General features: G+C 45.5%; 1 protein-coding gene across 2 annotated transcripts in view; it reads left to right on the top strand.

Moving 5' to 3' along the window:
- GPR107 (G protein-coupled receptor 107) overlaps positions 1 to 22,628 on the top strand; it is a 79,721-nt gene that overhangs the window by 36,030 nt on the left and 21,063 nt on the right. Inside the window, exons 8-15 of one of the 2 annotated variants that reach the window (XM_072748389.1) lie at positions 3,184 to 3,294; positions 3,614 to 3,747; positions 7,840 to 7,915; positions 9,405 to 9,478; positions 9,891 to 10,008; positions 12,855 to 12,985; positions 15,944 to 15,987; positions 18,214 to 18,279. In XM_072748389.1, coding sequence (XP_072604490.1) covers positions 3,184 to 3,294; positions 3,614 to 3,747; positions 7,840 to 7,915; positions 9,405 to 9,478; positions 9,891 to 10,008; positions 12,855 to 12,985; positions 15,944 to 15,987; positions 18,214 to 18,279 — 754 coding nt within the window. The remainder of the gene's footprint in view (positions 1 to 3,183; positions 3,295 to 3,613; positions 3,748 to 7,839; positions 7,916 to 9,404; positions 9,479 to 9,890; positions 10,009 to 12,854; positions 12,986 to 15,943; positions 15,988 to 18,213; positions 18,280 to 22,628) is intronic. The other variant, XM_026009523.2, reaches the window with a different exon arrangement.

Genomic DNA, 22,628 nt, shown 5'->3' with positions numbered 1-22,628 from the left:
ATTCAGTTCTGACAAATGCATGCACTATGGAACCCAGTCTGTCAAGATTCTCTATATTTTTACCACCTCAGCGTCCCCTGTCCCTGCATCCACTGTTCTGATTTCTTTCAGCATAAGTTACTCTATCTAACAATTTTTATGTGGTCTTTAAATTTAGTAACTGTAGGTATTAATTGCTAACTGAGAGCCTTTGGATGCTTGTCTGCCGTGAACCCTCAGCAGCTTCCCATCTGCCTCAGAGCAAAAGCTCCAGCCCTTCCTGGTCTGCAAGGCCATGTGGTCTGGCCGCTGTCTTTTATTTGACCCCAGCTCCGGTTTCCGCTCCAGCCACAGAGGCCACCTTGCCCAAGAACAGTCAGGCCTTCGGCTCTTCTTGTCTGTACTCACTGGCGGGAATGCTTGTCTTCCAGAATCCAGTGATTAATTTCTTCCTCTTTCAGGCCTTCCTCAAATGTTATCTTCTCAGCAAAGCTTCCTCCATTCGCCCTGTTTTATTTTTATTTTTATTTTAAGATTTTATTTATTTATTCATGAGAGACACCCAGAGAAAGGCAGAGACACAGGCAGAGGGGGAAGCAGGCTCCATGCAGGAAGCCCAACGTGGGACTTGATCCCAGGTCTCCAGGATCACATCCTGGGCTGAAGGCGGCACTAAACCACTGAGCCACCCGGGCTGCCCCATTCGCCCTGTTTTAAATGCAGTTCCCATCTCTTCCCTCCTGCTGGTTTTCCCTTAGCACTTCTCCTTTCCAACATGCAATGTACTCCACTCACTTACCTATGATTATCTTCGGTGGCTCCCTTTAGAAGGTAGCCATAAGGAAGAGGGTTTTTTATTTCTTTTCTTTCCAATGTATATGAAATCCCTAGTCTTGGGCCTGGCCTGTGGTAGGCTGTACATTAGTAATTATGGAACCGAGTAGATGCGTGCCGGGCAGGGTGTGGAGTGCTTACACGTTGTCATTACCTCAGTTCATCCTGCCAGTAACTCTGTGAAGGAGGTACTGTTGTTATTCCCCTTTTACAGATGAGGAATCTGAGGCTCAGAGAGGTTAAGTAATTTGCCCAAGGGGAGGATTCAAACCTGGGTTTGTCTGACTCCAAGGCCCATCCATGTGTTTAACCACTTTGTTTACTACCTCCTTAAGAAAATATAAAAGGTATTTTTCTTTCTCTCACTTGAAAGTGCTTATTAAGACCATAAGTTTTTTTTTTTAAGATTTTATTTATTTATTCATGAGAGAGAGAGAGGCAGAGACATAGACAGAGAGAGAAGCAGGCTTCATGTAGGGAACCCTTCATGTAGGGACTTCAGGGAAGTCCATGATCCGTGGACTCCAGGATCACGCCCTGGGCCAAGGGTAGGCGCTCAACTGCTGAGCCACCCAGGCGTCCCAAGACCATAAGTTTTTTGAAATTTCTTTAAGCCATTTTTTAAAAAGAAATCACCAAGGAAAGCGTGGTAGGATACACACATTTGTCAGTTACTAAAGCTTTGTGTTAGGGTGAGTGTCATGGGGAAAGCAGCTTGTGTGGTGATTAAGGACATTTGTTGAGATAACCAGTTCATAAGATTCTCAAGGTACATGAAACAGGCAGTGGACAGACTGCCTCTTCTCTGGCTTCACGTCTTCACGTAAAGAAGTCAGTAGGTGACTGCTTGCTGTTCTGCTACCCAGGATTCTCCTAATTTTGGACAAGGCAGTCATTGTTAGCTTTTCTGCTCCATCCACAGAGCAGGGATGATAGTTTGTCTGCCTAAAGCAGGAAAAGGACTGTTAGGTGTTATTCCCACTCTTAAAATATACATTTTTGTTTGATTTTTTTTTTTTAAGGGTCAGGTGCCTACTCTGATCAACCTTTGATGGTTCTACTGACTTTTTAAAAAATTATATCTCTTAGAAACCTCATATGATTCTTATTTTAGGAACTAAAAATTATTAATATGTTTAGAAGAGTTTTCTGGCTACTCCCACGTGGACTAACACACACGGTCTTACATTTACATTGCTGAGTTTGGGACATGATTTAGCAAAGTAATATTTCAGCTTGAATATTCTGGGTCTTTTATTTCCATCTTCTTGTCAGATATCTATTTTTTTCTATCCTTTTTAACTGTGTGGTGTAGTATGCTTGCAGAGGAGCACATCGTATTTGTCAGGTACAAATAATTATAAATAATAATCTTTGTAACCATCAGTGGAGAACACTGCCAGCACCCCAGAGACCACGTGTGACCCTCATATCCCCTCCCAACTGTTAGGAAAACTGTTATCTCTATTGGTTCTTTGCTTCTCTTTGTAGTTTATCTTCTATATCTTTTAGGCTTCTAGCAAAATGCTCTCTAGAATTGACCAAGGAGTCGTACTCTGTGATCTTATAAATAAAATGTCTTTGGATTTACATTAAACTTCATTTGAACACAGGAAGCATGTGAGAAATAGAAAAATGTGTACATGTAGAAAATGTAGACTGTGTCACTGTTGCTGAAATCACAGGAGTAGATTTTAAATTGGTCCTTTACCATCCCAAGCAGCAGATGAGCCTCCTTTCTTTTAGAAGTATTTTTTACCTACACAGCAAAATAATATGTTAGCTTGAAAACGAGATACCTGCTTCGTAGATTCTTCCTGTAGCCAGCCCTCAGTGGAAGCTACCACGGGTGGGGAGAGGGGGTCTACGTCAAAAGGAGGACGACAATGAGTGGTCATAGAACCTCGGTGGTGGGGCATATAGGTGTTCACTGGGCAGTTCTGTCCCCTTTCCCATTACCTTGAAAATTGTTATAAGAAAATATTGAGACAGAATAAGAAAACATCTGGTTTTTTGTTGTTGTTGTTGTTAAGATTTTATTTATTTAATTGAGAGAGTGAGCAGGAATGGGGGAAAGGCCAAAGGGTAGAAGGAGAAGCAGGCTCTCCACTGAGCAGGGAATCTGACGCAGGGCTCAATCCTCAATCCCAGGATTCAGATCGTGACCTGAGCTGAAGGCAGATGGTTAAGTGACTGAGCCACCCAGGCGCCCTGAAAACATCTGTTTAAACTCTGCCCTGGGAAAATCTGATTAAGTGATGAGTCCATCTGTATTTTCTTTTGTCCATAGCATTCATGAACTATTTCTAAGATTTAGACATTTAGCTGAGGATTTGCATGCTCTTAAATTTTTGTCTTCTTCACTTTCAGTTTTTCTTTAACATCAGCACTGATGACCAAGAAGGCCTTTACAGTCTTTATTTCCATAAATGCTCTGGGAATGAAGTGCGGTCTAGCGACAAGTTTTCCTTCAGCCTTGATGTGAGTACTGTCTAGAAGATGTTCCATGTGGATTTTGTCAGTTCTGTAAAATGTGAGACATTTATTTCATTATAAGAGCAGGTTTTAGCTTAAATAGAGTAGGAGAAGAATGTGGCCAGAATCCCATCTCCACAGAGGATTCACAAACAAGAAAATACAGAGCAATTTGGGATGGTTTTACACTTTAACCTGTGCATTAGGAATGTGATTATTACCTGCTAATACTTCCTTAGCCAGGTGAAGCAGCTAAGGTGACAGATTGCTGACTGTGGGATGATCTGTTCCTGAAAAGTAAACATTAGTTTCATGTTCATTTTAGATTGAGATCACAGAGAAGAACCCCGACAGCTACCTCTCCGCAGGAGAAATCCCTCTCCCTAAATTATACATTTCTATGGCCTTTTTCTTTTTCCTTTCTGGAACTATCTGGATTCACATCCTTCGAAAACGACGGTGAGTTGTTACTTCTTGAGCCATCCAGCTTAGAGTGTGTTGAGATGTGTGTAATTTCATATTTTGCTGGCTTCTGAGCCTTGGAGGGATTCTCACTAGCAACCTTGTCCTCTTCAAAGGGCATCTTCCCTGAAACAGAGATTATGCAAGCCTTGCACTGTGGGGGGCCTTTGCATGCCCTGGTGTTTGTTTACTTCCCTTTGCTTTGTTTAAAAAGCAAATCCAAATATTTTAATAATAGGCAAAATAAAATGTATAAGCAAGTGTTACCATAGTAAAAAGGATGTGGTCCAGGACTCAGGGTGAGCTCACTGATCCCATTCAGAGGCTGTGTGTTCACGAGAGGAGGTTAGTGACAGGGACCCACTGCCTGGCCAAGAGCATGGCATTACTGCTTTGTACAGAAGCTGCCTGCTCAGAAGTGTTGGCTTCCAGAGGCCTGTCCCTGGAGAAAACTTACTCAGAACCCACCTGCCTGGCTCTTGGACACCTGAAGGCTTTACCTGCCTGTACTCAGTTCTTGAAGGGAGCAGCTGCGTGTATGTGGATCAAGTGTTTAAATCTGTCTCCTTCCCTCAAAAAAACTGAATAAAAAACTGAGAATAAACTTTCTAATTTTCAGTTGGAGAACAGTGTGAAGTATTTGTTACATTATAAGGCCTGTTAAATAAATGACGGGATGTGAATATGGGATTGTAATGGAATTAATCTAAATTCATAAAATAATTAAATGCCCCAAATACCTCTTTCTCTGGAGCATTGGTCAGAAATTGAGATCTCTTCAGTCCCTAGTGGCCTGTCTTCTGGTGGACATGGTGAGTGGTGAGCCTCGACGGGTGCACTGCTAGTTCCTATTTGTCATAAGATTCACTGCACTCACCAAATGGAAAGAGCCACTTGTTTACTTGTGAAGGACCCTTCATGGTCATGTTTAGAGTAGGCGATCCGGCCGCTTTTAATAAGAAAAAAAGAATCTTACCAATTTAGGCTATAAAAAGGTTTTTAAGTAAAGTTTTGCTTCTGCCTTTATTAAAAAAGCAAGAACTGGGAATCAGAGACCCAATTCCAAGTATAAACGTGGATTGCTCCCACCTGTGTGTCTTGTTTCACTCTCTGAGCCACAAAACTGGGACAGGGTCATTGCCCTGCTTTTCTCTGTGGGTCTTATTAGAACCTTAGATATGTTATGTGATTCCCCCCAAAATATTGTGTTCTAGAGGGCTTTATAAATCAGAGTGCTATGCAAATATGAGGTACATACAAAATAGTTGACCAGGCAGGTGTTCAGTGGTATTTGAGTTTCCGTGTATTTAGCAGTTGTCACTGGTTCACTTATATAATAAAATTGTGGGAAGTTTTAAATCTGTGGTTAAATGAGGCCAACCTATTTTGTGCAGCATGTGTTTAGCTTTCTTGCTGAAGTGCAGTATACACACAGGGATATATAATTTAAGCCTTCCACCCCATCTCCTTGTTTTTCCAGGAGACTTACAGACCGTTCTGTTGGGTTGGAAATTTGAATCACATAAAGGATATGACTCCAAGGTTTTGTGCATTTCAGAGGCTCGCAGTCCCTTAGAGTTAGAATGAACTGGGAGATCTTTGCCTCATTTTATGGAGGTCTTGAGAGGAGAAATAAGAGACAGCAGCTAGTGGCACCTGCCAGAGCTGGGAGCGGAACCTGCATCTGCCTGCCGTGCGTGTGCGGCTCCTCTCAACTCTCCGAGTTCTGTCCTGGGCCCCTGAGTGTGGGGAGGGTAAGACAGCCAATCGTTTTTCCATGTCTGCTCCTTGCCCAGTTAAGCACTCGATGCTGGTTGTTTCAGCTCACCATCCAGCCACTCCTTGAGCTGGGTGTTGCCCGTTTTCAGGAGAGGTACCTGAGGCTTGGTGGGATTACAGTTGTCAAGGTAGAAGCAGTATGCAAGCCAAGTTGCTGTGGCTTTCGAGCGTGTGTTCATCTCAGACGTTACTACCTGGCATGTGAGTGAGTACAGGGCTCGGCAGCCGGCAGTTCTGCGCTCTGGGTACCTCTTGATGCTCTTCAGAAGTGACACACTCCTCTGGCCTTTACTACATTTTTGACCTTCAAGTAGGTAGGCACCAGACAGGAAATCAGCCCACAGAGGGAGTGTGTGCCAGTTCAAGACATGACCACCTTATCGGTCTGTGCAAGGCCCCTGGTCTTCATTTTCCCTTTGTTTTCTACCCCTCGCTCATGCTTTTCCCAGCTACTTAGATGCAGGTAATATCGATGCTGGGCATGTGTGTGTTCTTATAAATAACTAATGTTTATTGATACTGTGTATTTTAACTTCTATAAACTATATTATCTATAGATACTGTTCTCATTTTTCACACAGTAGTGTAAGACCTAGTCACATTGCTGTATGTCCATCTAGTTTATTAGTTTTTAGCTACTCCATAGTGTGCATCCCCACATTCTACTTATCCATCCTTTTAGTGAGAGACCCCTCTCTTGGCCTCCATTCCCTGTCTACTCCAGTTTTGTCATGACCGCCTACTCCCACCCTGGCCTTGTCCCCCCTTATGGCTCTGTGCAGTGTCTGCTGTACGCTCTCAGAAGGAGGTGCACTGGGTCTGGGGTAAATTCTTATTTAATTTCATTAAGTGCTGCCACTTTGCCTGTACCAGTTTATACTTCTTCCAGGGGTGCATAGGGTTCCTGTTTCCCCTTTGTACCAACACTGCCATCTTCTTTTTTTGCCAGTCTGATGGATGTAAACTGGTACTTCATTTTATTTTGCATTTTCCTAAATACTAATGATATGAAATATCTTTCTAGGGACTTGTTAACTGTTTGGGTTCCCCCTCTTGTGACTGCCTTTATGGTTCTCTTGGGGTGTCTCATTTTCTTGCACTCTACATGAGTTTCTTGCATATTTTGGATATCAGTCCTTTGTCTGTCTTAGACATTGCAAATTTCTTCTCCCAGTCTGTTAAACTTGTCTGTGGTATTCATTGTTGAAAGAAAGTCTTTCATATTAATAGAGTCAGAACTATCTAATTTTAGTCTTTGGGGCAGTGCTTCTTGGAAGAAACCTTTCCCTACTCCAAGGTCACAAAAGACATAAGTTACGTTTAGCACTGAGATCTATCTGGAGTCCTCCTTTATGTAAATGTGAAGTAGGGACACAGCAGTGTATGTATATGTATACGCACACAGGTTTGGGCTGATTTTCCCTGTGCCGGTTAAACCATCCATCCTGTTTCTACCGATTTGCTACCCCCTTATCTATCATATATCAAGGCTTCATACACTCAGGAATCCATTTCTGAGCTTTCTGTTCTGTTGGTTTGTCTGATGCTGTACCCATTCCACAGTTTTTACTGCCATGGCTTTGCAGAATAGTCTTGATATCTGACAGTGTGCATTTCCTTTGTAGCTCTTATTCAAGTTTTAGGCACTTTAAGAGTTGCCAGTTTGTCTCCCAGATGGTCTTGTGTCCTATTAGGTCAGTTCCCAGGGTGAGGTGGAAAAGTGTAGAGGAATTTAGTGGCCGGGAGCCCAAAGGTGGACGAGTCTGTTGTAGGCGTGGTGGTGGGAGTGGGGACTTTTCCCCCACTGGCCTGGTGAGTGTGGCGGGTTCCACCCTATCAGCCACCTGGCTAGGCCTGCCCCCCCTCCCCGCCCCCAGGGCCGCAGCTCCCCCTCACAGACCCCACAGCCGAGCCTGGGCACCTTCCACTCCCACCCATGGGTTTCTTGCCAGTTTTGTGGATCCCACTGCTTCATTCTTGCCTCTGTGGCCTTTCCAGGGCAGTTTCTGGGCACGAACCTGGCAAGCTGTGTAGATTTCCATCTTATCAGGAGCTGGAAACTCATCCTGTCTGGCTTCGGTGCCTGACTTTGCTCTAGTCACAACACAGACTTCTGCATGAGAGGTGACTCTAAGGGCTCCATTGGGGCTGTTTCTGCTGGTAGAAACTAGGTTTCCAAAAGACTTCATGTTTGTGGTTTGCTGAGATTATAGTTACTATTTCCTTATAAATGTATCTGATGCCTGGAGCTTTGACCATCCATTGGAGGAATGGAATATTTCTTTAATTCTTTTCTCTCTGTTTTTATAGGAATGACGTATTTAAAATTCACTGGTTGATGGCGGCCCTTCCTTTCACCAAGTCTCTTTCCTTGGTGTTCCATGCAGTATGTATTAGTATTTTGGGTCATTTATGAAATGGTGTACAGTGTCTATATAATTAGGAAAAATGAATTGGAAAGAAGGGGAGCTAGGTCATGGGAAACAAGATGAAAGAAGACCTTGTCTCATGAAGCCTTTGGTTCAGGAGGGGCCATCACAGGGGTAAATCATGACACCCTCTGTCCATGACCCTGGCCCAGAGACATCTTCCTTTCTTTCTTTTTTTTTTTTTTTTTAAGATTTTATTTATTGGAGAGAGAGGGAGGGAGAACATGAGCAGGAGGAGGGGGAGAGGGAGAGGGAGAAGCAGACTCCTCACTGAGCAGGGAGCCTGATGTGGGGATCTATCCTAGGACCCCAGAATCATAGCCTGAGCCGAAGGTAGATGCTTAACCAACTGAGCCACCCAGGTGCCCCCCACTAGACATCTTCTAATGCTACCTGCATACTCAGAGTTTTCCTAGAGCTTTACTTGTTTTTATTCCTGTTTGTCCTTTCTCGAGGTTAGAGTGCCACCTGCTGAATTGTTTCCATGAATTGATTTTTCTAAATACTTTGCCATGTTCCCATTTGATTTGAAGTTGGTGTTAGCATACTTATTTGAGAGAAAAAGGATACTCTAAAGAATGAGATGTGTGAACTAAGCTTATACTTTGAATATTTAGTCTGGATGGGAGATGAAGTGCGCCTGCCTGTGGGAGGAAAGTCACAACTGGCTCGTGGCACCTGCCGGCTGTGCTCATAAGGGCGACAGTTTCCAGACACATGCTCTCCTACACTTAAAAAGTGTTGGCATCAAAGAAGTAGTGATGTGTCCAGTTACAGTCTCTGGAAATGACAGTTATTTGGATAATTTCCCATTTGGATCTAAGTTAAAAGAATTTTTCTGGAACTTTGTAGATAATGAATGACAAGACCCTTGAGTCACTTCAGTGTCTAGTTAGCCATTTGTGACAGAATAAAGATGAAATCAATACCAGTGTCTGTGAGTTCTGCCAGGAACCATTGTGGGCGCTCTCCTGAAACTTGCCACTTTAATTAAAACGTGTTGGTGGCTTTGAGTAGCTCTAAATGTACAGAGTTTCTTCAAAAAACAAAACAGAACAGTGGAAGCTGCATGACTCCACATGGATTTTTTGCTGGCTGGCTGACTGACTTGTGTAATAAGCAGCTGCAGTGTGCAAAGTGAAGTTCCTGGCTGAAATGCTGAAGAAAGATGGGTGACATTTGGCCCTTGGGGATTTTAAACAGAACAGGACACCGTTTGCCAGTGTGAATCTCCCGCCTGAAGAGAGTGGCCTGGCCTGGGTGCTGGTGGTGTTGAGATCTTGTGGCAGGTTTCTCTTGCTACCTCATGTTAGTGCCCTCATGTGCTGAATTGTGAGGTATTAGGACGTGGGGCAGAGGAGACCCCCTCCTCCCATGGTGAGGTCCTGTGGCAGCATTTCCTGTTCGCTGTGTGGACCTTTCTGAAATGCAGTTGTTTCTTTGCAGATCGACTACCACTATATCTCCTCCCAGGGCTTTCCAATCGAGGGTTGGGCTGTCGTGTACTACATCACTCACCTGTAAGTATGCAGAGTGACACATGAAATATTCCTCCCTCAAGGTGACATGTGAAGTCGGGGAGGCCATGGTAGGAAGAGACTTGCCTTGCGATAACAGTCCTTGCTCTCTTGTGGCAGCCCGTCTGGGTTCCTGCCATGCCAAGGGTGTGTGGCACACAGGTGGCTGTCTGGACCTGAGAACTCGGGGCTGTGGGTGTGCTCCCAGGAGGAGGTTGCCTCCATTGGAGGATTAGCTGCTCAGGGAGTGGGGTGTGTGGCAAACTATTTGTGTGCTGCTTCACTTAAGAGAAGTTCCTAAACTTGGCCACCTACCTTTTCCAAGAAGCACGTGAAGTCATAAATGAGCTGTGTAATGGAACTTGCACAGACACTTGGAAGAGACCATTAGTGTCTGGAACTTTTTCTTTTCCAGCTTGAAAGGGGCACTACTGTTCATCACCATCGCGCTCATCGGCACCGGCTGGGCTTTCATTAAGCATATCCTTTCTGATAAAGACAAAAAGATCTTCATGATTGTCATCCCGCTCCAGGTAAAGGGACCCTAATCCTGCATGTCTTGGTTGTGTCCTGGCACTTCGCAAGGCTCAGCTCTGGGCCTGTCCAGGCAGAGGGAGTCCACTCGCCTTGAAACCCTAGCTATTACCCCTGGGCTTCTCTTGCTGAATTCTGGCGGACCTGGGCCTCGGGTCATTGCCCTGAAAGCTGTCTGCAATTGCTCATCTGGCGAGCGGCTTATGGATGCTTACACTTGAGTAGAGAGGTCAGAGGACATACTGCCTGCCTTCCTGCATCTGGCTTCCCTCTGACAAGATGGTCCTCTTAGCCACGCTGAGACATGTAGTGTTTTTATTAACAAATTATTTTAAAACTGTGAATGACACCGGTGAGTTTTCACAAGGTAGAGTATTAAGTAGAGATCAGGGCAACTATTTATTAAACCCTCCCTGGTTTGAGACCCTGGACTGAGGCCAGCCTTGCCCAGTTGTGAATCCCTTGGGAGAGGAACCTTGTCTTCTATGTAACAGTCTTATCAAAGGCAGAGACTGGGCATAAAGAACTCACAATAAACAGAGGGCCTGGCAGGAATGCATGACTGCTCCATTCCACTCAACCAAAGAGCAGATGTGTGATAAAGTTGTTCTCATGGGCTGATCTTGTCTGGGAACATAGTGTGGGTGTGGCAGGTGAAGGAAGGAAGGTGATAACGCCCTCACTCTGGTGGTGGGCAGTCTGGCCGTGTTTGCAGCAAAGCCACCTTCGTATTAGTGAAAAGGGACTTGTGTTAGCACTAACCAAATGGTGCAGACCAGTTGCTGTAGGTTTCCCAGGAGAGAGACTAATCACTGAAATTTGAATGTCTAGAAGGGTTCAAGGTGGAGAAGGGCCTTGCCTAGATGTTTAAGGAGAGAAATATGGCAGGCAGAAGGGCAATAGCAGAAACTAGTGCTGCTACTGCCAAGTAAACAGATGCTAAGGAGCTGGGGGTCCTGGCTCTAGATCTCCCAGTGGTACTGCTGTGCCTACAGTGGCCAGGCTGAGTTCTGCAGCCTGCCACTGCCACCGAACTCAGAAGGGAGGGCCTGGGTTCTCTTCCTACAGTATTATACTGCTCCCTGTCCCCCTCAGAGCTGCTACCATCCCTCCAGGCAGACCTTCTTTCCCTTACCCGAGCTGGGATGAGATGGGCACAGCCCTCCCAGCTTCCCTCTTTTGTACCCCTGAGGTAGCTAAACACAAGGTTACATGGCAGGCAACTCTAAGGAAACAGGACGTTGAAAAAATTGAATATAAGGAAGTTATGCATCGATAAACTTAGAGACTAGTCTGGGGAGGCCTTGAACATCAGCCGGGAAGCTAAAACTATTTCTTTGTGGCCACAGGGAGCCAGTGCACATTTCTGAATGAGAAGTGAAAGATGTACAAAATGTACCCACAGACTTTCAGGAACATTTTTGGTGCTTTGTTCCACACTGGGGAACATTCTGTCTTGTGTCAAGAGTGTGAAGTAAGGACCAAGTGGAATTATGAATTTAAGTCAGGAAAGCCTTTGTTTCCTTTGTCTTCATAGATAGAATCCTGGATGCAGGTGGTTAGGTTGTGTGTGTCAGAGGATGACTGAAATTTCAGAATAATTTTTGCATTTGTATCTAGTGAAGTATGGCTTTTGTGATCATTTCACTGAAGTGTCCTAGATTAAAAAAAGAAATTATACTTAGAGATGTCCCACATAGCAGCGCAACAGATTTTACATCCTTTGTCGAAGTGTACAGACTTGCCTTTATGGCAAGCAAGCAAAGTGATTGAGGCCTTGGACTTTGCATGGAGCATAGAGGTGGACTTGTCAACTCTGTACCCCACCTACTGGAAATCTCCCAGAGAGTGTCTCCTTGATTATGCTGAATAGTAGCCCAGGTTTGAAATACTAATCCAGTTTAGCCAGCTCTGGGACCTTTTGCAGCCCACTGGTGCAGGAACCGAACCCCCGAGGCTGGTCAGAGCAGAGCGTGGACAAGCCATATCCCAGGTAGAGGTGGCCTAAGTGGGGTTACTCCTAGGAGGAGCAGTGTGGCCGCTCAGGCATGCACCAGAGTCTGCCGGTCCCGTTGCTCTGGTCTCTGATAACAACTTCGGGTACCGAGAATACTGGCTGTCTCTGAGAAGCAGCGGTGGGCACACAGGGAGAATGTGGACCTGAGGAATCTGGGTGTCGCAGCCAAGTGGGCTGTGCAGTGCCTCCTGTGCGGCTCTCCTGAGGCCTCGGGACCTAAGGAGCAAGGCAGAGCATCCTGGTGATCTGTGCTGCATCACCAGTCATCCCAGATGCAGTGACAGAAAGCAACAGTAACCATATATTCGGTCATGTACTGTATGGTCCAGGAATTGAGGAATGGCTGCACTGGGCCTCATGCGGTTAGATGGTGGCTGGGGCTGCCTCAAAGTCTTCATTTGCTTCCATCTCCTGGGCCAGGAAGACTCAATGAGGCAGGGCGGCAATAGCTGGGACTCCTCTGCCTCTTTTTCTCTGCCTGGTTTCTCCACCTTGGCAGCCTCGGGGTAGCCAGACATCCTCCAAGAGGGTCCAAAGATGTGTGTCCTGAGCAAGAGGGCAAGCCAGAGGCAGTGTCCTTTTTATGACCCGCTTTGGAAATCATATAGCCTCACTGCCACCTGACTGTTGCTTGGGGCTATCACAAGCTGGGGAGGAGAGTACAGAGACTACTCCTTGAGGGGCAAGCATAGTGTTCTGAAAAGCATGTGTCACTGGAGAGAATGCTATAGCTATGGTTGCAGGCTGCAGGGTCCCCTCACCATTGGGGCTGCCATCATAGAGATCTGCCCTTGCTCTAGGGCCTCAGCAACTTCTCATGTCCTGTAGGTACTGGCAAACGTGGCCTACATCATCATAGAGTCCACCGAGGAGGGGACAACAGAATATGGCTTGTGGAAGGACTCTCTGTTTCTGGTGGACCTGCTGTGCTGTGGAGCCATCCTCTTCCCAGTGGTGTGGTGAGTGCCCACAGGGAGGGGGCTGTGGGGCACCCAAGGGCTCATCTGCTGGATGAGGCCAGGTCGCCGGATCAGCCTTTCCCAAACCCGTCTGAGTCATGTGGGGCATTGCTTCCTGGGTCCCCTCCAGGAGCAGGAGGCTGGAGGCCATGTCTTTATCCAGCTCCTTAGTGCATACCCAGATTGCTGAACTGGCACCATGGCTTTTAGCACCGTAGACAATAGAGTCTGGAAATGAGAACTCAGGGGGCAGTGTAACCTAGCAGCATGCATTTGGAGTGAAGAGAGTTGAAATTCCACATACAGCCTTTCCTTACCAAATTAGAAAGTGCAGAGTGCATGAACATAATACTAGTGAGAGTTCCCAGCACATAAACACATAGGTATCCTCAGGCTGTAGATACACACATGGTGCTTCAGTTATGTGCAAAGAAACATTAGTGCCACGCCACTGGTTGATGAGAAGAAATAGCCTCATTAAACCTTATGCCGGGTGAAGGGAATCACTGGTTCAGTAGGAAGCAAGTAGAGGAGAAAAGGCTAGCAAAAAGAAAACACTCTCACAGTGCTCTAGTTCCATGGCTGTTTGAAAGCAATTACTTCTTTTGGAATAAAAATTTTTTTTAAATATTTTATTTATTTATCAGAGAGAGAGAGCACGAGTGTTCACAAGCAGGGGGAGGGGCAGAGGGAGAAGCAGACTCCCCACTGAGGAGGGAGCCTGATTTGGGACTCCATCCCAGGACCCCGGGATCATGACCTGAGCTAAAGGTAGATGCTTAATCAACTGAGCCACTCAGGTGCCCCTTGGAATAAAATTTTTTAAAATATATTTACCTGCCTTATATTAGAAATGAGGTGGTCCACGCTACAATGGCCCCATGCTGTAAATTCTTACATTCAGGATCCTGGGGTTTATAACTTCATTCAGTTACTCTGATTGTTTAGAAGCTGGTGCTAATGGTGTGTAATCATATTTCCTGCCAATCAGACTCACTTTTTTTAAAAAAAAAATATTTTATTTATTTATTCATGAGAGACACACAGAAAGAGAAAGGCAGAGAGACACAGGCAGAGGGAAAAGCAGGCTCCATGTAGGGAGCCCAATGTGGGACTGGATCCTGGGACTCCAGGATCATGCCCCGGGCTGAAGGCAGGGCAGGCGCTAAACTGCTGAGCCACCCAAGGATCCCCTCAGACTCACTTTTGACCCTTATTCCGTCATGTATCACACGCGCACACACGTCCATGCAGCAGGCAGCCTCCAGCAGAGATGACAGAAGACGAGTGAGTCTTTTCTAATCTCTCTCACTGCCCCACATCCTGCCCAGGAGCAAGTAATTCGGGCATCTGTGGCAGGATGCCGACATTGTCTTCAGGTAAGAAAGAGCATTTTACTGTTCTGGAACAGAGTATAGTCCCTTCTCTTCCATCTGCTGTTCTCAGCAAAAAGAAGGGACTTAGGGGTTCGGGGAAGACACAAGTGAGCTATAGGGGCTACAAGTGACCATTTCCAGCCCCTTTTTCATTGTAGCATGAATGAGTACATGCCCCACAGCAAGGTTTTTGAAGGTGGATGTTCTGAAAGTTGCTTTAAAATGAAAAACATCAAGTACTGGAGGTGACTTAAAGAATAGTATCGATGCTTCTTTTGAAGCATTCAGACTCCGCGGGCATGAGTTTGGTGCCAGTTTTGTGTTAGCTCACTTCCCTGTTGTGCACTGTTCACTTCTCCTAGGTGGGAAGATGACAGGGCTTGGGGGAGGTTCTTAGGAGAAAAGACTTATTCGTGGTCAGGTAGAGAGTGGATGGTCCGTGAGAACTTGAGCCCACATGTGAGACCCACCCTCCTCTGCCTAGGCTGGATCTGCTTGGGCTGTTCCACATCCTTTTGAGACAGTCTTTCTCTTCCAGCCTCTGCACTCTACCTAGAACTCTGAACTGTAGCCTCATTAACAATGTTAGTGTTCCCTTGCTGCATTGCAGTGATGTAATTAGTTACCTGGCACATCACAGCAGGGGAAAAAAAGACTCCTTGGAGCCCAACACTTTTCAGCAGAGTTCTGTGTCTCTAGTTGGTGAAATAGGGAGTTTGCAAGAAGCCATGTGCTCACAAGCTCCTAGATCTAGACTTTGGAAATCAGCCTCCAGCCTTGGTGGGGCAGCCATGTTCCCTAGGTAGCAAGTGTGCTCCATGGCATTATTGAGGGGTGGGGTCCTCGTGGGAACTGTAGATTTAAGTAGAGAGGGAGATCAAGAGTGTTGAAATGATGGTGTTTTCTTTGTTTTTCTGGCTCACCCTGGCCCCTGTCAGACCTTTTTCAGCCATTAGAGGGCATCCTTAACTCTCAGGCTTGAGCACCTGATAGGGCAAGCTGTGGGCAAGGTGTCGGTTAGCAAAGACCACATGTTTAGGTAGAGTGCTCTAAAAACATCCAGCCCAGGGATCCCTGGGTGGCGCAGCGGTTTGGCGCCTGCCTTTGGCCCAGGGCGCGATCCTGGAGACCCGGGATCGAATCCCACGTCGGGCTCCCAGTGCATGGAGCCTGCTTCTCCCTCTGCCTGTGTCTCTGCCTCTCTCTCTCTCTCTCTGTGACTATCATAAATAAATAAAAAAAATAAAAAAAATTTAAAAAAATAAAAAATAAAAAATAAAAACATCCAGTCCATGGGCAGCCCGGGTGGCTCAGCGGTTTAGCACTGCCTTTAGCCCAGGGCGTGATCCTGGAGACCTGGGATCAAGTCCCACGTCGGGCTCCCTGCTAGGAGCCTGTTTCTCCCTCTTCCTCTCTCTCTCTCTCTCTCTCTCTCTCTCTCTCTCATGAATAAATAAATAAATATTTTTAAAAATAAAAACATCTGGTCCAGCCGTTTCATGGCCTTGAGTTACTCATGCTGGAAGCAGAGAAGAATGCAGACCTGTCAGCTAACCTTTTTTCCCCCAATATTTATTTTTAGGTCAATCAGGCATTTACAAGAAGCATCAGCAACAGATGGAAAAGGCAAGTTCCCTTGTGTTCTTTTGTGCTGCTGGGCCTTCCCTGAAGCCACATACCTGCTCACTGCCAGGAATAGTGGAGGTGGAGGTGAAGGCAGAAGGGCCACAGTCTCCTGGGAGGCAGGCTTGGGGAGCCCCCGGGGGGGCTTTGTGAAAGCAGGTGGGATTGTTTGCAGGAGAGGCAGGGGGTGAACTTTGCAGAGGTCAGCTGTGGAAGGAGACTTGGGGGTGATTGCTGCTTAGTGAGATGATTCATTCCATTTCCACTCCTGAGCGTGATTTTCACCTTCTCCAAACTGAGTCAGGAGGAGAAAAATCTCGTCTGGGAAGGACCAGATAGCACTTCGCTGTGAGAACAGGAGGTATTATGGATTGGGGATGGCTATGTGTAAAGCATCCCTTCCTGCTGACTTAACACGCTTTCAAAATAGATGTGTCGGTATTAATTTAAGATGAGAGTGATGCCAGAGAGAACCTTTGAAACTCTCTGGTTTTTATTCTTATTATTATTTTTTGAAACTCTGGTTTTTGAATGCTCATGCCATGATAACCCTTCTGCGTCTCCTTGGTTTTCTAACAATTCCTAAGAAAAGATGCCACAAAGAGAATGTTTTGTGCATTTCTGAGCTTATTTGAATAGTGCATGATCACAGGCTGCAGTGGCATAAAGGAAGACTTTGGAGCGCAAGGGATGGAGAAACAGTGCTTTCTCAGGGCTTTCTCAGTGCTGGGAGCCACCTCTGGGTCCAGGAAGTCACATGCCCAGTGTCGATAGCAGTGTTCCTTAAGGCAGATAATTCATTTGTTGTTGATGAATTTGGTTGCTGACCCTTTTTTTTAATTATTATAAAAGTAATGTGGATTCATTTTAGAAAAATTGGAAATCAGGTAATAGGTATAAATCCAAGTTCACACTTGCCATATAATTAATACCACATTTTGTTTAAGTTTAACTAAACCTGATTTCAAGGCTTCACTCCAGTGTCCCGTGAGATCCCGGGGTTTTTATGTAGAGCATAGTACTCGGGGGTGTCTGTGACTTTGGTGGTTTTGGCTCACAGTGGTTGCTGTGGAGACACCCCCCACCACCACCTGCCCTCCACCTTGCCCCTAGCCCTCAGTAGCGCTCTGGCCTCTAGGCAGCCTGGCGCCATGGGGTCCTGCCTTGGCTGGGCGCTTCAGTTAGCGTTGAGTCCAGTTTCCCTAGGCCCAACTGGCCTGAGTGGCTGCAGGCAACCACTCTCAGAACATGCCAGCTCGTGTTTTCTTTCTAGTCCTGGGAAATGGCTCTTTTTTGTTTTCTCCCCTTTTTCTTCAAAAGCACTGGATTCCCTTCTCTCTCTGGGATAGATTCTTGTCAGTGAGTTTCAACTTGAACTTTTTATAAATGTTTTGCTTTTAGCCTGGCTCGGAGCTCAGAGAGCCCTCTTGCCTTCTTGGAATGGGATAAAGGACAATTACAAAATATAAAACACAAATTAGAATCCTCATAAAGCACCCTGACACAAACTGAAAAATTCAAAATAAAAAATAAAAACTCACCCTCTGGGAATAAGTGTTATTTGGGAGATATTCTTGTTTTTTTTTTTCCTGTAGTTTTCATATAAAAAGATACCTTTATTATTATTTTTATAACAAATTAATTTTAATATGTCAAGGGGCACCTGGCTGACTTGGTATGTGGAGTGTGCGATTCTTGATCTCAGGGGTCATGGATTCAAGCCCCACGTCGGGTATAGACGTTACTCAAAAAAATTTAAAGTTTAAAGATTTTTTTAATATGAGCTAACACATTTTACTTTTTCATCTTTATACACTTCAGTATTTCTGGATTCATTTTTCTTACTGCTTGGCTGAAAATGTTTAAAAATTCCAAGGGGGATGTTCTCCAGTGAGTTGTATGGGTCCTTTTCTTCTTGGCCTTGTCTTTACCCTGCGTGGATTCCTCTGAGCCTTCTTCACCAGCTCCCTTCCCCTTTTCTCCGTCATCCTTGTCCCTCTGACTGCCTATGCGCTTTCTGCATCCAGCCTTGAGAGGGCTTGGGGGTTGCCTTGGTGATGAATTGTCTCTGGACTGTTTATTCCCGAATGGTCGATGGTTAGCTGGGTGAAGCCCAAGACAGGTCTACCTTGTCCCTGTGCAGCTTTAGTGAAGAGAAACTATAGAACCCAAATGCTCTTGTCATCATCTCCTGGGGCACACATGTCAGTTTCTCGTTTTTTCCAGCAGGTGACAGCATGCGACCTCTTCAGCAGAGAGCGAATATGAAAACAGGAAGTCACACCAGCACACCAGGTTCTCGTTCACCACTCACCATTCTCGGGTTGACATCCTGTTAAGAAAGCACCTCTTTCTCATCAGCAAATATCACAAACCCTTTGAAAGGGAGACAGAGTAGTTAGTTACACTGCGGGTGTCTTGATCCATGTTCTTTCACTGAATTGATGTAGGCTGTGGCTGTTTTTTAGCTAATCAGCAAATGCATATTTCATTCAGTACTTTGAAAAATGATCATGCCTGTAACACTTCCAGAGTCAGGGCAGCTGTGTGCCCACGGTCAAGTCCCCCCTGCAGAGAACTCTCAGGAATAGCATCCCCTTGCCCCTTGGTGGCAAGCTGCGCTGGGGTGTGAGCACAAAGCAGATTGGGACAGAAGTGAGGCAAAAGCTGGAGTGAGCACGCTGCCGACCACCCAACTGCCATGGGTTCCCAGGGGTTGTACTTGACCCCCTTCAAGTGAAGGCCATGGGTGGTAATGTCTCCTACGAGATTTGGAGGCATTGCTGGCTGGAGGCTGATGCTCTGGTTCCTGTTCTTGGGCTCATTGTGCCATTGACTCGGTGCATGACCTTGATGGTGACTTGGCTTGAACCTCTCAGCGTATGTGCAGTCCAGGCTGACTAGTTGCCAATGGGGGAAGTGCTGTTTGCAGTGGCTGTCCCCACGTTTGGGACGGCGGGTGGCTTTCAGAGTGCTGCTTTGGATGTTGTTGACTTCTTTATCTCTGGAGTCCTTTTGACTGAGCCTGGGGGAAACAAGGAAGCTGCCCACTATCCCTCAGCCATGTCTTTATCTCCTCTGTCACACGCTATTGCTTCTCTCAGCTCCTCTGTCATTTGGAGTCACTGATGCGCTGCATTCTCTGAGCGGAAGCGTACCGAGTCTCCCACAGACACCCGAGCCCACGTGCCACCATGTTTTGCTCCCCAGCATTGGCTTTTACTGCCCTTGAGTGTGTACATGTTCCCTCCTTTCTCCAATGCCATTACCTCAGAGGACTGGCCAGGGCATAGATTCCACACATTTAATTAGCAGTCTCTGCTGCTGCTCATCCCCCCTCCCCCCCCTTGTGTTTCTGAGGAAGATTCAGAGGAAATGTTCTGAAGACTCTGGGCTTTTATGTGAGGTTCAGAAGCATTTAAACAAATGGTGACTGGCTAATTGCAGATTTGTAGAGGCATAGCTTCATTCAGAATGGCTGCCATGTTCTGCAGGTAGCTGTGGCCGTGGGAAGTATTCTTCAGGGTGGCAGCTCCCATGGAGGTCCTTGGGGCCAAACAGGTTTCATCGCCAGACATAGTCATCCTTTCCTTTCTTGCTGTTGATGTTTGCACCAATGGTACAGGAGCAGTAGTGGGTCAAAAAGCCACTGCCTGAGTGTGATTCGAGGCAGTAGCACCAGACTGTATGAGTGGCCATTGCTTTCTGCAACGCTGCTGGCTTGCAGGGGGTGAAAGAGACTCGTTTCACTCAAGAGTGGCCTCAAAGAAATAGTAAAAACTACTAATGTTATTAAATCTAAACCCTTAAACGCAGGTCTTTTATCATTCTAAGTGTCATGAGATGGGAAGTAGATGTAAAGCACCTCTGCTGTGCACCGAAATACAGTAATTTTCTTAGGGGAAAACACGTGTAGTTATTGGAGTTGCAAGCTGAACTGTTTTTCTCTTGGGACCTCATTTTTATTTGAAAGAATAAGACTTTGGTGTGGTTACTCAGATGTGAGGTTTAGCCAGACATTTTTTTTTTGAAAATGAATGAAATAAACATGTCAGTTCAGGGATATGACTAGAAGTACTTGTTGCTGGTGACCTCATTTTCACTTGAAAGCACAAATGTTAACTTAGGAAAACTTGTATCTACCACTGAAGGTTTGATAGCTTCCCAAGTCTTAAAAGGCTCATGTGAGAAGGGGTGATATTAATAAATATGACTTTAAAAATATATTTTATGATAAAAAGTGTCAATATTTCAGAGACCTGCATGACTCAGTTGACACTATTTTCTACCTGGCCAATGCATGTTACACAGTCATGCATGAATAAAAGATCCACTCAAAGTGCAAGATGGACCAGTGGATTTTTTTTTTTAAGATTTTATTTATTTATTCATGAGAGACACAGATAGAAAGACAGAGACATAGGCAGAGGGAGAGGCAGGCTCCCTGCAGGGAGACTGATGCAGGACTTGATCCTAGGACCCTGGGATCATGACCAGAACTAAAGGCAGATGCTCAACTGCTGAGCCACCCAAGCATCCTGGAATTTTTTTTTTTTTTTTTTTTTTTTTTTTTTTTTTTTTAAGGGACGCACGGGTGGCTCAGTGGTTGACTGTCTGCCTTCAGCCCAGGGCATGATCCTGGAGACCCAGGATCGAATCCTACATTGGGCTCCCTGCATGGAGCTTGCTTCTCCCTCTGCCAGTGTCTCTGCCTCTCTCTTTCTCTGTGTCTCTCATGAATAAATAAATAAAATCTTAAAAAAAAAAGTATGAGAGAATCTTGAGATCAAAAGTTTGAGAACCACATGATAGGGATGAGGCTTCTTGAATCTCTTGTGGTCATGACAGCCGTGACCAAAAAGCCTACCTGGTTCTTTTTTCCTGTGCCTGCAGAGTTTATTTCAGACTCACTTGGCCAGATTCTTGTGACTATTTAGAGTCCACTAGTTCTGGGCATTTCATGCCCCCCCCCCCCCCAAATATGTAAATATGTTTTATTTGAGTGTGTTCATGTAAACAGACCTAATGAAAAACCCATTGAAGAGAAAGGAAGAAAATTACCCCTGTTTTTTTTTTTTTTAAAGATTTATTTATTTGAAAGAGAAAGAGCATGAGCAAGGCAGGGGAGGGCAGAGGCAGAGGGAGAAGCAGACTCCCTGCTTAGCAGGGAGCCCCATGTGTGGCTCCATCCCAGGACCTTGAGATCATGATCTAAACTGAAGGCAGATGCTTAACTGAGCCACCCAGGTGCCCCCGTCAATGAGGTTTTATTAGAATGCACCATGCCTGTTTGTATATGAGTTGTCTGTGTTTGCTTTTGCACTTCAGTGGCAGAGTTGAATCACTGGGGCAGAGATCATCAGGCCCACAAGGGTGCTCTCCAGCCCTCTACAGAAAACGTTTGCCAACTCCTGGCTGTTGTAGACATTAAAGAGATATTATTTTAAAAATTGTATCTGTAATAGAGTGATGTTGACCAGTGACTCTTCACCCTACTGAGTGCTTTGAAAACTGTGAAACTTGTATAGATAGAAAAAATTACTGCTTTTAAGCATTTACTAAACTCTATTTTGTGTCCAGAGCTGTCTTGTCAGGGCCCCTGGGTGGCTCAGTGGCTCAGGTTGTGATCCCAGGGTCCTGGGATTGAGTCCTGCATCAGTCTCCCTGAGGGGAGCCTGCTTCTCCCTCTGCCTGTGTCTCTGCCTCTTTGTGTGCCTGTTCATGAATAAGTAAATAAAATCATAAAAAAAAGAAAAAGTTGTCATTTAATTGGGGCAGTAGCTTTTACATCATCTGCTCTGATATTTTACCTAACTTATTATCTTAATGAGAATCTACGTTTTTTTTTGACTAACAAGATGGCTTTTAACATAAATTGCTCTCCGTTTACTAGCAGAGCTTTGGGTTATACATTTCAAGTGGGGCTGATGTTTATAAGTACTGTCTTCCCTGACTCCTTTGACTCAGTTCTTGGTTATAATTTCAGATTTGTCCAATCTTTATTTACATTTTCCAAGTAGAAACTAAGGTGCCCCAGGCCCATTGATGCTGTAGGCACTGAGGATTATTATTAGGTTAGACCTGAACGCCCTAGGTTAAAAGCCCTAGGGTGAAGGAGGTGGTCAGGAGAAAGGGGAGCCTCCCAACCACACATTTTGCTGTGATTTCCCTTGCCCAGCACGCAGGGAGGGCTCTAGGACTGGGTGCTGCCTGGTTAGGAATGAATTCCTCCAGAATTGTTCCATGCTGTTTTCTGCCCTGCCCGTGAGGATAGCATTGGAATTACCCCCTCCGGAACACTGTTTCAGGATAGTAGGAGAAAAGAGGCAGGAAAAAATGAGATGCCCTTTATCTGGTCACTCAGAAAATTTTCGTCCTTCCTTTTGTCCCTGGGTGTATAGCTAAAGCATATGCTTATAATCCTCTCCTGATTCTGAAGTCTGAAGCTGTACCATGAGAGCACCGTAAACAGTCCTCTGCTCCAGAAACGTGGCATACTGGCAGGCCAAGAACACTTTCTCTCCAGCTGGTGCGGTGCAGGGGCTTTTTTTTTTTTTTTTTTTTTTTTTAAGATTTATTTATTCATGAGAGAAAGAGAGAGGCAGAGACACAGGCAGAGGGAGAAGCAGGCTCCCCACATGGAG

The sequence above is a fragment of the Vulpes vulpes genome, chromosome 2 (genome assembly GCF_048418805.1).
Source record: "Vulpes vulpes isolate BD-2025 chromosome 2, VulVul3, whole genome shotgun sequence".
Classification (NCBI taxonomy): domain Eukaryota; kingdom Metazoa; phylum Chordata; class Mammalia; order Carnivora; family Canidae; genus Vulpes; species Vulpes vulpes.
The sequence above is the reverse complement of the archived record's forward strand: the minus strand, read 5'-3'. Positions and strand labels throughout refer to the sequence as shown.